This window comes from Pipra filicauda, unplaced genomic scaffold (genome assembly GCF_003945595.2).
Source record: "Pipra filicauda isolate LSUMZ 115617 unplaced genomic scaffold, ASM394559v2 scaffold143_size2779998_pilon, whole genome shotgun sequence".
NCBI lineage: Eukaryota > Metazoa > Chordata > Aves > Passeriformes > Pipridae > Pipra > Pipra filicauda.
Genome location: NW_024103918.1, coordinates 2,489,801 through 2,505,013, shown reverse-complemented (window position 1 = coordinate 2,505,013; position 15,213 = coordinate 2,489,801). Strand labels below are relative to the sequence as shown.

The 15,213-nt window shown below is 42.8% G+C and overlaps 1 protein-coding gene across 1 annotated transcript in view; it reads right to left on the bottom strand.

Annotated features, from left to right (window-relative positions):
• The window catches only part of PPP1R21 (protein phosphatase 1 regulatory subunit 21), a 37,458-nt gene extending 30,778 nt beyond the window's left edge, over positions 1 to 6,680 (bottom strand). Inside the window, exons 1-6 of the mRNA XM_027710812.2 lie at positions 6,434 to 6,680; positions 3,690 to 3,758; positions 3,158 to 3,304; positions 1,139 to 1,240; positions 280 to 444; positions 121 to 179 (exon numbers count right to left, since the gene is read on the bottom strand). Coding sequence (XP_027566613.1) covers positions 121 to 179; positions 280 to 444; positions 1,139 to 1,240; positions 3,158 to 3,304; positions 3,690 to 3,758; positions 6,434 to 6,496 — 605 coding nt within the window. The 5' untranslated portion in view covers positions 6,497 to 6,680. The remainder of the gene's footprint in view (positions 1 to 120; positions 180 to 279; positions 445 to 1,138; positions 1,241 to 3,157; positions 3,305 to 3,689; positions 3,759 to 6,433) is intronic.
• Between the last annotated feature and the right edge of the window lie 8,533 nt (positions 6,681 to 15,213).

The following is a 15,213-nucleotide window of genomic DNA, read 5'->3' as shown; positions in this document are numbered from 1 at the left end:
CCTTTTTTAAAAGGTATTATTAAAATGATTAAAAATAATTACTAAAAATAACCCAGTTAATGTTTTACAGCAGTTATTTTTTTCAATCATATTTTCATTATATTAAATAAAAACACTTACCATTCTTCAGTTCGAAGCCTGCAGTCCTTAGCTTCTCTTTCTAGTGTCTGAGACTTGATCTTTATGCAAGAAGATAATCTCACAATGTAAGTACTGACACAGTAAGACATTGCATTTCAAAATTTTTCAAACTTGCAAGTAAGAGGAAAAGCTCCTTACTTCTAATTTGGCTTTATCATTCTGCAGCTTTTCTATGGTATCTGTGTATTTCTTCGTTAAACTGTCCACCACAGCTTGGTGCTGGGCAGCATCAGTTTCCAAAACCTCAAGTCTAGTTCTCAGCTCTGCTTCCAAACGTTTGTGCTGCTCATCTGCTTCAAAGAACTAAAGGAAGAAAAGCAAAGTTCTTAGGAAAGCTTCATTTTACTGTTGAATCCAGTCCTGTGAGTTACACTGACCTCATTAGCCAGTTCAGGTTAATAATTGCTAGGTTTCAGACAAATAGAAATTTTATTTTATTTACAGAGAAATGATTCAGGAACAAAGTAGTTTAATAAAAACAAAGTTTTGTAGTACTACCAAGTACTCCTTAAATATATTGCTGACTAATAGCAGACACCTGAAAAACTGAATTTGAGCCATAAGGTTTTTTTCAAGTTTTCTAAAGTGAAATGCATTCCATTTTGGTAAAGTAATTCCTGACTTAATTATAGCAACTTGCAGAAAATATCTTCAACTTTAAAGCAACTCTGAAACAGTTAGCGAATTAATAATGAATTTCCACCCAGCACCAGCCTATTTTCAGTACAGTAGCTGTCACCAAAAAGTTAAAAATCTAAATGAGAAAATATGTATTATGTGAATGACTCCACATACTGTCTTAAGAATCTGAAGTCAAAATATTTTTTAACTTGCCCAGTGAACATCTTTATAAACAAGTTATCTGATCTAATCTACTGTTTTGCATAGAACTAAGCCTCTAAAACCAATAGTTTTCAGACAGCATTTTATTTTCCCTAATTTTCTTTGTGTGACCAGTTTTCCAACGGAAAAAAAGGCTAAAAAAAGCTTCACTCACCAGTATATGTAGTCGTTCATTCTCTTCTATTTTCTTCTGAAGATCTTCATTGAAGACACTTTTCTGTTCTTGACTCAACTGAGATGAGGATTCTACACTTTTCTAGAAGAAAGAAAATGCCCTCATTTTCTCTGGGGACATCCCAAAGCCCATCCCCAGGTATGTGAGAACATTCCCACATACCAAAAGAGCCACATGAGCATATACTCTGCTTACATTGACTAATATTATTATTGACTAATAAAGGTAGGCATATTGGACACAGCACAAGCCTAAAAGCAGCACTCTTCCCTTCACACCATTGTTACTGTACAGTGGTACAACACTGACTGGGGAAAGCCCCTACTCAGATGTCACATTCACACAACGAAACCAGTCCTACGGGCAGCTGCCCATCTGAATTCATTGGAATACCCATGCAGTCAGTAACACAAAACCCTATGCACACAGACTCATTTGGTTTGGCAGCTGTGTGTGAGGCACATCTGCCTCCAGCAAGTGTCCAGGTGTGAGCCAGGCTGGTCTCAGCAGGCTACAGCACAAAGTGGCACTGGAAAGCACAGGGTCTTCCCTGCCCACCAACTACCCTGAGAATACAGACATCTCTCTGCCAACTGTCTCCTCATTTTTCACCCATTTAATCCAAAAGACTCAGAGACCACCAAGTGAGTCCCATGGTGCTGCTCTGCTTTACCACACTGATGAAGAATGGCAGTATCATCACCAAAAAAAAAAGGGAGGCTCCTCACATTTAAACTTAACACCAAACTTCAAGTGCTCAGGACAGACAGGTCAGCTAAGCCACATCTGCATTTGGTGCCAGCCTGTGAACTACACCTGAGATATGGGCACATGTTCTCCTCCTTCTACAAGCAGTGCACTCTGACACAGATTATCTATCTGAATCTTAATCTAATTAATTTTAGATGTGATTTACATGGTTCCTGATGACAAGTCACCAAAATAAGAGTGACATGGAATTTAGTGTGTACGTACTTTGTGAGAACCTATAGGTAAAACTAAAGAGAAAATATTTAAAAGATAGTATACTTCTTAAAAAAAAAAGAAATAAAGCTGTGCATTCTGACAGTTGAACAGGAAAGAAACTCAGTGGCAATGGTTTGCAAAGCTACTCAGGATAGGCTGATGCCCTTCAAAATTTGGAAACACTTCTAGTGAAACAATGATTTACATAATATGAAATAAAAGAACTGAAGGGTCAAACTGCATTTAGAAGAACGACCTACTACAGTGCATGAATAATGCAGTCAGAAGTACTATGCCTGTCAAGGAATTGGAGAGCAGAAAAATGGACAAGAGTTTAGGGAAAAAGTAACAACGATGACTGTATTACTAATAAGTTGAATGATTTCTTTAATGTCAGGTTTGATAGCTACAGCATATTGAGAACTAACCAAAAAGAAAAGATGACAGTAATTAAGAGGGGTTTCCTCATAAGGAAGGTAACAAGAGGTGCTTGAGAACTAGTTAAGTCCAAGCACACCACACCTGGAATTGTGCTGTTACCTACAGAAGGCACAGCTGACCTTAGAATATGGTATTAGCAGGTTTAATCAGCAAGCATTTTAGCAGAGAATGATCGCAGTACTGAAATTGCTCTGTCATTTTGAAATAACATAAGGAATACTAGCTAAAAATTGAGATTTCAGAGCACCTGACAAGATTTACAAACTAAAATCACAGACTGAAGAGTTAATCACCAACATCAAAATTAGAAAGCAAGGAGGTAGGAATATGAAATGAGTGATCAGCTTTCTTCATAGCAGCTGACTGATCACAGAGCTCCAAGATATTTCCCAGCTGTTTGAACACTTAATAAATATCCAAAAAGGGATATAGCAATTCAGTGTCAGATGACAGACTAGAAGAACAGAGAACTACTTAGCATATATTATATGTATCAATACCTGTTTTATGGATATTCTCACTAAAGGATAAAGCATTGACAGGTGAGGAGCAGACACCTGCTAAGCAAGATTTTTTGCCTTTAGCACATACCTTGCTCTTTTTGCCCCTGGCTTCACTTAATGCAAGTTCATCTTGAAGTAACTCCACCCGTTTGGCAAGCTGCTGATTTCTAAACGTTAAGCTGTCCATTTCTTGTTGCAGCTTTCTCAGTGATTGATCCTTCATCTTCAATTGCTCCTGAATGACCAAAAAATTTAATTTTAAAACTTTCACACTCGCTTTTAATAAAAAGAGAACAAATTAAAACACATTAAAAAAGAGAACAAATTATAAAAAGAGGCAAAAAAGTATCATTTTTAAACTAAAAAACAGATTTCACTTCCTCGAGCTGCCCACATTCAAGTAGGTACTTCATTCTATAGGCTAATCAAGAAGCAACCTTCCACTTTTACAAAGTCAGTACTTACAGAGAACAATAAAGACTAGCTGCTAAGAAATTCTTCTCGTAAATCAAGTTCCTTCTTTATTCTCTTAATTACAATAATTTTGAGTAAAAAGTACTCCTGTTTACCTATTTTGTCACAGCTTCATACATCTGACATGAGCAGGTTTTAGAGATTACCTTCAGTGAAGCAGAGTTTGCTTGCTCATCTACAACTCCTTTTTTCAGTACTTGGTTCTGAGCTCGAAGCTGAAAAATAAGAGATGCCAGTAACTATGCGAGACAATGGAATAAATAAGAGCTATTCATAGAGCATCTGAGTATTCTCTCAGGAGAGCATCAGATATGAATGCTTTTTCAAGTATTCTTTTCAGGTAGATACTAGTGGTATCAGGTTGGAAAAAAATTACCCAATTCATATCCTTAATTGCCAAAAAACAGGAAGTTACTTTACCACTTGAATATTTTGGTCAAATAGATCATAATTCTTACTCAATAAATACCTTTGAGGATAATTTAACTTAAATATAGTGAAGGCTTGAAGAACAGTGAATACATATGGAAAATCTGCAACTTCTTCCTTGACTACTCAAGTTCTTGGTCATATTCAGTGTTATTCCTGTCTCTCCCCTCTTCTCCCCAGAACTGCTCATAACCAGTTCTGGAACGTAAGCAGGGCTCACAAAGTCAATATCTGTATCAATTCAAGAGGAGCTTAACTATACTCTAATGCAAAAATACTTATTACCTGTGGCAGCAGTTCATCCAGAGATGATCTGCCTGACAGATCACAAGCCTGACATGAAAATGCATAAAAAGCATAGAAAGAAAAGCCCTCTAAGACTTATTTATATAGTCCACAAATCTGAGCTAAAATCACTGCAGTGAAAAGTGATACTCAAGAAATCTATTTCCTAGTCACTTCACAGAGTACCTCTACCCTGCAGCAATGAGGATACCCACAGTTCCATCTTCCTATTCCTTGATAATTGCTTGAATCTTGGTATCTTCAATGACAGTTTGTATTCATTTGACATGTCTGAGTCCAGCTGTTGCAGATATTAATTAAAAGGGTTTGTACAGTGTTTGGGAATATCCCTGTCAGATGCATAACAGGCAGGATTCAATGCAAAACAGCAACAGCTAATGGTTCCAGTCTGATGACTGACTGTATTTGAAGGTCAGAAGTCAGCTGGCATTGCCAAGCACAGGCCTTTCCCCTGTAGTACTCCCACTGTGCTCTCAGGCATCACAAAGGCAAGAGAAGAAACTGCCAAGAGCACCACAGAAAGGCTTCCAAGCACAGGGTTTCCCCAGCAAGAAAAAGCAGTGCAGTAGTTTTCCACACCTGTTTTTCTGCCACAGTTACTACTGCAGGACTATGTCAGGTGCAGTGGATGAACCCCTCATGGATACCCAAGCCGTGCCCCACCACAGGCTGCCACAAACTGAAAGAGCCTTTTCACTGCTCCTTCATGAGAGCTGCAGGAGAGAGCCAGAAGCTGCAATTTGTGTGTTTTCAGAGTCTCTTCTTCACCTCATCCTTCTCCTGGACTGCTCTGCGAACCGGGAGGGAAAGCAATCCAACGGCAGGTACTTTCCCGGGCACTCCTTGAGTCTGTCAAGCTCTTCCCAAGTGAACAGGCAAACAGCTTCCCAAAGCTACTCTCTGTTTCCACCTGCACACAACAAGCAGCCAACTGAACAACTGACCATGTACACGCAGAGAAGAGGTGTCTGCAGAGGGGACTCCCACGACGATTCATGTTGCACAAGAAACGGGATGAGATGAAAAAAGTAGTTCCCGCAAAGAACCAGTGAAACATCCCAGGCTGAGAAGAGCATAAAGAAGGTCAAAGAAAGCTTTTGGGTGCCATGGTACTAAAAGAAAGAGGATCCAGCAGCTGGAACATTTATATAGTCAGAAGTCCGCATTTTGAAGTTTCATTCAGGAATCAAGCAGCAAAATCCCTCAATCACCTTATCCTCAGCCACCATTAATTTCCAAGGCATAGCAGAGCCACTGTATAAAGCAACAAGAAATAGGAACTCTGTGACCTACAAAGCCCACAGTGAATTCAGTTTTCTTAAAATGATTTTGTGGAAACATTAGAAAAATAAGTACCCGTGAGCAATTTAGACTGGATACAGGGGGTTTTAACAGCATTTTCAAGAAGAATAGTATTTAAAGACACATGGTTCTGCAGCATATACAGTCAAGTGCCTTGTGCCAATCACCCTGATGCTGGACTAGCCAATGATGCTTTCCTCCCTAAGGCTGTTGAAGGATCGTGCCATTCAAAACCATCTCCTCTTCCTTTTAGCGAAGAAGAAAGAATGAAGAGCTCTGCTATTTTAAAAAGCATCTCAGGCACCTTGGAAAGGGAAGGCATTCTCCACCGTGAGCTGTAAATCTGTGCAAACACTGTGTTAAGCGGCACCAGAAACAGGATGCAAAGTCACCTGGCTGGGGCAGAGGAATGGGAACAGACACGCAAGTGTGGAATCCAGTGCCCTCGCTTCCAAGACACTGCAAACACCACTGACACCGCTGAACTCCCACTTCCATCACAGCCAACTCACACGGCTGAGATACAAGACCAAGACCGAGTCTCGCGCCCAACTGGAAAGTGCAGAACAATGGAAAACACCGCCAGTTTCGCTTCCCTGGCACAGCCGAGCCCGCTATTTGTATTCCAGGATGTTTTGCAGCCGAAGCCACTCCGCTCCTCGCCGTGTTCCCTCGGTACCTGCAAACCCAAACCCGCACCTGCCCCGCCCGGGTCCGCCCGAGCCCCATTCCCCGGGAGGCACCTCCGAGCCCCAAATCCCCCGCGCTGCCACAGGAACCAGCGCCGAGGGCTCCGGGCCCCGCGGGGCGGCACCGCCAGGGCAGCCCCGGTCTGGGCTCTGCTGCCTCCTACCTTGGAGTACTCCTGGGCCAGCTTCTGGTACTTGCCCTGCAGCTCCGCCGCGCCCGCCGCCATCTCCGCCCGGCGTGGGTGGACTGGGCTCGGACAGGCTTGGCTAGACTCGGCTCGGCTCGGCCCGGCTCTGTTCGGCTCGGGTGGGCTCGGCCAGGCTGGACTCGGCTCAGGCGGACTCGCCTAAGCTCGAATCGGGTGGACTCAGCTCAGCTGGGCCGGACTGGGCACAGTTCAGCCGGGCTCAGCAGGGCCAGCCCCGCACGCCCGAGAATGGGCAGACGCACTTCCGGGTTCAGGCAGTGGGAGCGAGATGACGTCATCGCGCCGAGAGGCGGGGGGCGGAGCTTTCACCTGCCGGCGCCGCCATCTTGACGCAACTTCCAAGATGGCGGCGCGGAGGAAGGTGGGGCCGCGCGTGCTGGATCACGTGACACCGGCGAGGCGCTCTCTGACGCCCCCTGTTGCCATAGCAACGGGCTACGGGGCGCCGCCCCGCCCAAAAAGCTTCGCCCTGAGGCGGGAGCGGGGCTGGGGGGTTATGTTGCGATTATTGCGGCGCGGGAATCGGCGGACAGTACTCCAGCGCTGCCCCGCTGTCCCTGCCCGGGCACCGTGCCTTGGCTGGTCCCGCGAGTCCCCAGCCCGGGCAGCGCTGTCGCCAGGGGGAGCCCCGACCTGGGCACTGCGGGCACGGAGCACGGACGCTCGCGGACGAGGGAAACGCGGGTTTTGCGGATCCGTGGGGGAAGAAATGAGACAAAAGGCGGTCGAGACGCCGCTCAGGGCTCGCAGTGCGTGTCAGTGCAGCGGTTTGCTCTTCCTACACCGTTCAGCCCTCACATCCATATTGGAGGAGATACTGCATATATCCATTTTATCCCAGTGAAGGGGGCTAGGGCAGTCCCATGTCACTGCAGTGCCCTCGGTTTGCTCCCAAGGTGCAGGAACTCGAACTCCACAGTCTCAGGGATCATTGAGAGCGGATCTCATAAACACATTTAAATACCTCAAAGGCAGGTGTTAAGAGGACGGTGCCAGACTCTCGGTGGTCCCCAGTGACAGGTGGAGGAGCAATGGCCATAGACTAAAACACAGGGAGTTCCACCTCAGCATAAGGAAGAACTTCTTAAATTGAGGGTGGCAGAGCACTGGGACAGGCTGCCCAGGGAGGTCGTGGAGTCTCCCTCTCTGGAGACATTCAGAACCCACCTGGACGCGTTCCCGTGTCACCTGCTCCAGGTGACCCTGACTTGGCAGGGAGTTGGGCTGGATGATCTCCAGCGGCCCCTTCCAACCCTAAGGATTCTGTGATTTGGAGTATCTGCACCCTGTGTTTTCCGGAGGGGGGGGGTGTCTTTCTCTGATGCCTCCAGCGTGCAGGTCTTTGTTTCAGAGCCGCCTTTGATGGCTCCAGCATTCAGCCATCCTCCTTTAGAGACTGCTGAGGCTCTGCTAATTATCTCCTATTTGCTTCTTCTTTATCCTCAGATTTGCCAAACATTTAAATGTGTATATGCCATCAGCACTCCTTGAGCAGAAAGTGAAAATATCATAATAGGTGTGTTTGGTCCTGCCAGATACTCAGCCAATGCAGGATTTTCTTTCTGAAAATGACTGGAAACAGATGTGTAAGGAAAATAATAAGGCAAAAATGTGATGAGATTTCACCAGCTGAGCATCTGATGATTTGCAGGTTAAGGGCTTCCTGATCTAGGATAGAGATGTAACAGCAAATTATTATTTTTGTTCAGTTTCCATGGTATCATTTTTTCCACTTGATTTCAGCACAGTGTCTTCATAGCCCTTCCTCAGTAGTGGGTTGTGCTAGAGGTGCTAAATCATCATTTTCTTACCTCCTTTGGTCTTTGTTCCCCTTTAAGTAGGAGTAGATAGTAGGTGCCTGTAATGGAAGCTAATCTTTTTCCTTAGTCTTGAGGCTTTGATGGTGTGTGTGCTATTCTTCTGCTTATCACAGTAGTGGAGTTGGCAAGCCCTAAATATGATATGGTGGCCAGATTAGTAAATCTGTTTGTATCTCCACAGGAAGTCTTACCATTGGAGGACACGTTTCTGACCCATATTGCCAACAACAGAACTGCACATTTTTAGGAAGTCTGAAAGGGGAAATAAGCAAAACACATATTGTCATTACTCATCTGCTTGACCAGAAGAGCTTAAATAGCAATACTGGAATAAGAAATGAGGAAGCTCTAGTTTTTAACAATTAGAGCCATGATATACTCCTTCCTCTCCATTTTGCATTCCCTACAGAAGTTCTTACCAAAGTAAATGGAGTTTGGAATTGTCGTTCAGCACATCAGGGCTAACAGCAGCATGCCTTGCATGGTATGTCCTTATATGTCAGTGCAGTAAATTTTATAGTGGACAATTATTAAAAGCCTTTACAATTGATTCCAACCTGTATTTTTAGGTTTGCATTTTCTAGGGGGTGTCTTTCATGAAATGTCACACCAAAATACTTTGAACACACTTTGCAAGACACCACACTCCCGTTTCTACTGCATTCAAAGATGCTTTTGTGATACAATTTTATCCTTCTGTGTGGTGCAGTGGAGGCTGGCAGAGAGGTTTCGCAGCTGAAAGCTGGAAGAGGGAGCTCAGAGAATTACAGTGCCTAGTTGTAGCAGAATGAATTGCTTTCCCACTGACAACAACAGTGTTTCTGACTAGGCAGCGAGCATTCAGAGTGAAGGAGCACAGAATTTATTTGCCTGCATCCATCCAGAGTGGCAAGATCCAAGTGTACATTATATAGGGCGTTTATCATAGGAGGTAGTGCCAGTTTCTTAAAATGCAAGTGAATGGAGTGAATCAAAAACTTTGTGCTTTTGCTGCTTTAAGACTGAGAGCTGACTGTGGGATTTTTAGGCTCATCAGAACAGCTCTACCTCAGTGCATTTAAGCATCAGGCCAGCCTCTGGTATTTTAAAGTGGTACTGCCTCTTGCCCAGTTTCTCGTGGATCCTGGAGTCCCTATAATGCTAGGAACATGCAGTGTTGTAATTTATCACTGCTCCATGGTGGTATTTGGTGAATAGCTTCAGACAAAGCTCCCCAGACATACAGGTGACAGAAGTTATGTGGCTTGTTTGTTGGTGGGGTTTTTTTTAACTTTCTCACAGGAAATTCTCAGATTCATCCTTTTGATTTGATGTTGCAGCTGCAGTGGTACTTCCCCAAACTTCAGCTGTGAAAAAATGTCTTTCTTGCTCTGTTTCCTCGCAAGCATGTTCTTAATTCTCCTCTCTCCCTGGAGATCAAGGTTGTCCAGGCACTGACCCCCAGAGCCGCATGGCACATGTGGCAGCAGCCAGTGTCACACGGAATGACTCACTGATTGCAAAGGACTGACCCCGTTGGCAGAAGTTCAGATCGAGAGAGGTCATGGGAGTGGAATGCCAGGCAGTGTCGGGTGGTGGCCACAGGATCCCCTGAACACCACCTTCTGCAAACCCACCCACATAAATATAAGTACAGGTTATGGCAGCAGAACTTAATGCAAGCTAAAACATGATGTGTCAAGCAAAGAAATCCCTTTCACAAGGGTCATGGCATTTTTGTTTTTCCTCTTGGTTTTCATGAGCGAGAACAGAGAGCAAAGGGTAGGCAGCGTAACAGAGGCTATGCTTTCCTTCTGTCTGTGCTCAGCAGCTACTATAATGGGTGTTTAATTTTAGATGCTGTCTCAAGACAGTTAATTTATTTAAGAATTACAGGGATTGTTTCAAAATGTCCTATTTTCAAGCTCGTTTATCCTCCCTTCCCTGCTCAAACAGTGCCTCCCCCTCTGTCCAATTAGTCAGAACTTGTACTCACAGACGCTGTGAATAGGTGCAGGTAAAGAAATAAACAAAGAATATATTTCAAATTATCCAGAATGTTTTCTGTGCTTTGGGAAAATAAAATCCATTGTCATCACTTACATGCTTACAAGTATTCACAACAAAAGGGTTTCTAAGAGACAGACAAAGATTCAAAAATGATTGGAAGGGAGCCATCTTCAGTCATCCGACTATCACAAGCAGCACATAAACCACATCCTCGGAAGCTGCAAACACCCTAAACTGGTGTTTTGTTTCTGTTATCGTAGCAACGGCAAGTACGAACAGCAGGATATGTGCTCACAATACCGGCTCGTTATTACTCGTGGTGACTCTGTAACAAACTGCTTGTTATATATAACCTTTCACCTCTTCAAAGCCTGATTGTGCTGATAAAATTAAAAAAAAAAAAAGTCAAGTACTAAAGAAAAAAAGTATATGCATGTACAGATATGCACTTCACAGAAGAGTTTACTTTAATAATTATTGTGTTCATTATCATAATTTTAGTATTTCCATAGCAGTTAAAAATAGAAATGAGAACAAGTCTTTCTCTCTCTCTCTCACGTCCCTTCCCAGCCCATAGGATAAATAGCTTGAGTCATCTATAGGGTGTGTGCAAGGCCGAGGGAGCGGTGCCTTTGTACAGAAAGAAATTGCTGAGAACGAGAAGATGGAAAAACTGAGCCGGCAGCTGCCTGTGATAAGTCAGTGCTGAATTTTGCAGCTCACATTCCACTTGGGCACAACACATACCGGCCCTGGGTGCAACAGCAGGAGCGTCTGTACCTGCACAGCAAATCCTCATTTACACTCGCTCCCTAAAACAGCAGAACTCAGTAACAGCTGAAAAAGTTTCATTCTTACTATTTTTTTTCTGAATGCGGAATTACCCCTCTTCCAGGGAAATGAAACCTCTCCCCTAGCTCTGCCATCTTTTGTTGAAGGTCTGCACATCTTCTACAGCCTCATTCCTTGATTTTCTTCACACTTGCAGGAGCCTTGGCTAAGAAACCTTGGCCCAGCTCAAACTATCTGCGCTCAAATTCCACAGTCTTGCTGGAGAAAGAAAAATAAAAGCCATATACATTAAATTCTGAGAGACAAATTGCCTGATTTCACAGAGAAAGATAGAAGACTGAATTGAGGAGCACTGTGAAGATTGTACAGTGAGAAGTGGATGCTCTTTCACATACACCAGTTGTGGACACAGACCTGCAGGCATTCAAAAGAAGTCCCAAGTCACCCATGAGAGTAACATCCACAAAAACCAGGAGCTGTTACCTGAAGTAAAGATGACATGGGTTTGTCTTGGTTTTCTCATCTCCAGAGACAGATATGTGAGCAGAGAAAGGAGAGAGATCTGGAAGATTTACTAGTAGTTCAGGAAACATTTTTATCAGAACTATTCCCATTCATGTTTTTTTTGTTGTTTTTTTTGTTTTTTTTTTTTTTTTAAATTTTTAAAAATATTGTGGTGCCTCTGGAAATAATTTGAACTTTCGGAAAGAGCGGAAAGAGCTAAAGGCAGGTCTTTGATGTGTATAAAGACTGTCAAGGAAAAAGAAGAGGGATGGAGGAGACGTGGGCAGGGTTCCTCACTGACAGAGCACAGGGAGAAGGCACAACACCACACAGAAGGAGACAGCGATAAATAGTTATTTGTACAGCACAAGCCCGATGGGAAAGGGAACTGGAAGCAGTGGAAGGGGAAATGCCTCAGGAGGATTGAAAGGCAGAAGGGGGGTATTCCAATCAAATTGACTGCTGGAAAAAGTGCCTTGTTGGAGACAGGTTTGTCTTAGTGGATTAGTATGAATTGGGAAGGAGAAACAGCATGAGGAGGAACACAGTGTTGGGTTTGAATCCTAACAATGGGAGGAGAAAGAATCTTAGGGAGGATTATGAGGCTGAAATCAACTATCTTAACATTTTTAAAACTATGAAAAATTTTTTTTTTAATTATACTGCATTTAGGGGGCAGGGAGGTTGTGCAGTTCTCAGTGTTTTTTCTTTTTTCTTTTTTTTGTGGTTATGATACTGACCGCTAAAAGCTGAGTTATTTCAACTGAGCGAGGTATCACATACCTTTAAGAAGGTAGCACTTGAATGCACTTACAGGGATGTGCGTAGTAATTAATCACAGAGTGACACAGCTGGTCAGAAGCATTTTCCTTTTTTTTTGGTAAAATACAGGAATAGGCTTCCAGGCTTCTACATTTTAGAAATAAATGAAATGTAGATAACTATAAAAAACCTGAGCACAACAAACAAAACAACAAAAAAACAAACCACAAACTAAACACCAAAGAACCTCCTGAAAAAAAACCACAAACAAAAAAAACCCTCTCCAGGACTTCATCATTATCTATAAATACTCTATGTAATAATTTAAAAGAGTTAAAGTTTTGTGGTGTTAAAAAACCCTTAAATTTCAAAATTACATCTGTTTTTCTCAGTGGCCATAGATAATACAACAAGCTTCTTAACCAAGATGAAATTCAGCAAGAAACAAGAGGACACATAATATTACTAAAAATTGAAGCTTAATTGTTATTGCCAGCTTCCCATCCACAAGCATTCATTCACTTGAAATCCAGCATTCCTTAGAAGGAAAGCAGGGATGAGCCACTTGCACAAGCCAGGAAAGAAAGGAAGATTCACAGAACAATGCACGATTGTCACCTCTGGTTGCATCCCATATTTCTGTGTATGGGTCAGTGCTAAAAGGAAATTTGGCATTGAGCTCTACCTGGGGCACTTGGGCTTCTCCTCTTTTTATGAGACATTATGTGTGATAAACAAAACAGCAACACTGTGAGGATCAGGGTATTTGTGAAGTTGGGACACCAACAAGTAGGGATTAACAACCACATCGGAAATAATGAACCTTGACAGATCTAGGGTTAAATACTTTAAAATTAGATCCTGCTGAAAGCCGAATCTTGTCGCTTAGCAACGGCTGCATGGGATGCTGCTGTCACTCAGTGGATGCTTCTCTGGGGAGTTAACATCATGCTCACAGAAACTGGGTTATGATTGGGTCAAGGTGACATCATGCAGCACGACAGCATCATTTTTTAAGGTAGCATCCACCACAATCACACCCAGAATTGTGTAGCCACTTGGAGATTTAAGGGAACATCTTTTGTTTTGGAAGGGCTCAGCTCTGCCTACTCCTTACCTGGCCCACGAAAGGGCTCGCAGAGTCTGTGTGAAAGGGCAGGTCGTGTCAGCCACCACAGCACAGCCAAACTCAACAGGTGGATTTGTCATTTTTTCAAATTCCTCAGCACCAAAAGCAAAGCAAAATACAAGCTGCAATTTGGGGAGCTCTGACTGTATTCAGAGCATGGAAACCTCCACCAGCAGTTCAGAAAACATGCACAAAGCTTATGAGAGAGAATAAAATGTACTCTTACCGAAAATAACTGGAAATTTAGTTTGCTGTGCTAATTTTAGCATTTAAAACCACTGGGAACCTACTGGATCTTAGTAAGAAACTAAGATACCAAGTTAATTAAATTAAAAAAAAAAAAAGCCTTTGAGGTAAAAAATCTTTTTTTCAACGTGATGCTGTGTTAAGGTTGGTACAGGCACCCACAGAATTTTTCTGAGTGCCTGCCTGCCAACTTCAAAGCATGTAAGTGTGAGTGTTTCTGGTCTGATAGAGACCAACCTGCATTTCTAGGCATGAAAATACCCAAATGCTTAACTGCTACCAGTGTCTTTGGATACAGAAACTGGGTCTTCAGTCCAATCTAGTATGCCGACCATTAAGAGCATTGGAAAGTCAAGATACCACGGAAATGGGGATTATGGCAACCAGCATAAAAGCAACACAAGGTAGACATACCTAGTTTTAAGATACAGATGTCCTTCTCTGATCATTGAAAGAGCACAGACCTTCCTTTTTTGGGACAGACTGTGTCAAAAAGGAGCTCCTGGTGAGCAGGAAGGTTACCAGGAGGGATCACAAAGAGTCAGAATCATGACAGATCTCATTAAATCAACTTCCAGGTCATGAACTAAGAACTTTTTCTGCTGACTGGGGCCTCACCACTTGGCAGTGATGGAGGAGAACAAAGATAGGGACACATTAGTTGATAACAGGATTAGTCAACTGCATGTGACAGGGTAAAGGCCATGCCAAGCCTAGGACATACAGACAAGAGTGCTGCAAAGGCAGGGAATTATTAAGGCCAGATTTCAAAGAAAAGCACTCTACAAGAGTGGTTTTCACTCTTCTCATGTACATGCTGGCAGGTTGAATTAAAACTGGAATTGATGTACAGAAAAGTGGTTAAGAGGAATGAAGATCATGTCTTCCAAAAGGAAAGCACATAATCTTGGTTTGTTTAATAAGTCAAGAGTCTAAGGAGGGAAATGATTGCTTTTGTACTGATGCAATAGGAAAATAAACACGCTGGTGTTTAACGAGGAGCTGTTTAAACTAACACTGGCGGACAGCAGTTAATAATTTTACATTAGCTCTAAGTAGTTTATAATGGTAAGAGCAGGCAGCTTTCAGGACAGCCTTCTGGAAGAAAGAGAGAAAAAGAAATCCAACTGATCTGAAGACTGAAAATTCAAGCAGAGGTGATATTGCTTTGCCATCTCAGAGGGGAGAATGAACCTTGTGGGTAAAAACAAGGAAGAGTTTTTATGTCTAAATATGCTGGGGAAGTTCACAATAACATTGCTGGACTATGATGTGATTACCTCTAAGCACACCAGATGTTCACAGCTACATGTATTTACTCAAGACTACTCAAACTAAGAACACTTACAGGTACCTGTAAGCTCAAAATCTGTGAAAGAGTAACCATATTCTGTGTCAAATTTAGACAGCCATTTTTTCAAAATAAATCTAATCTAAGAAGTATTTCCTCAGCAACTGTCCTTAAAATACAGCTGGTGTAAGTGCATAATTGC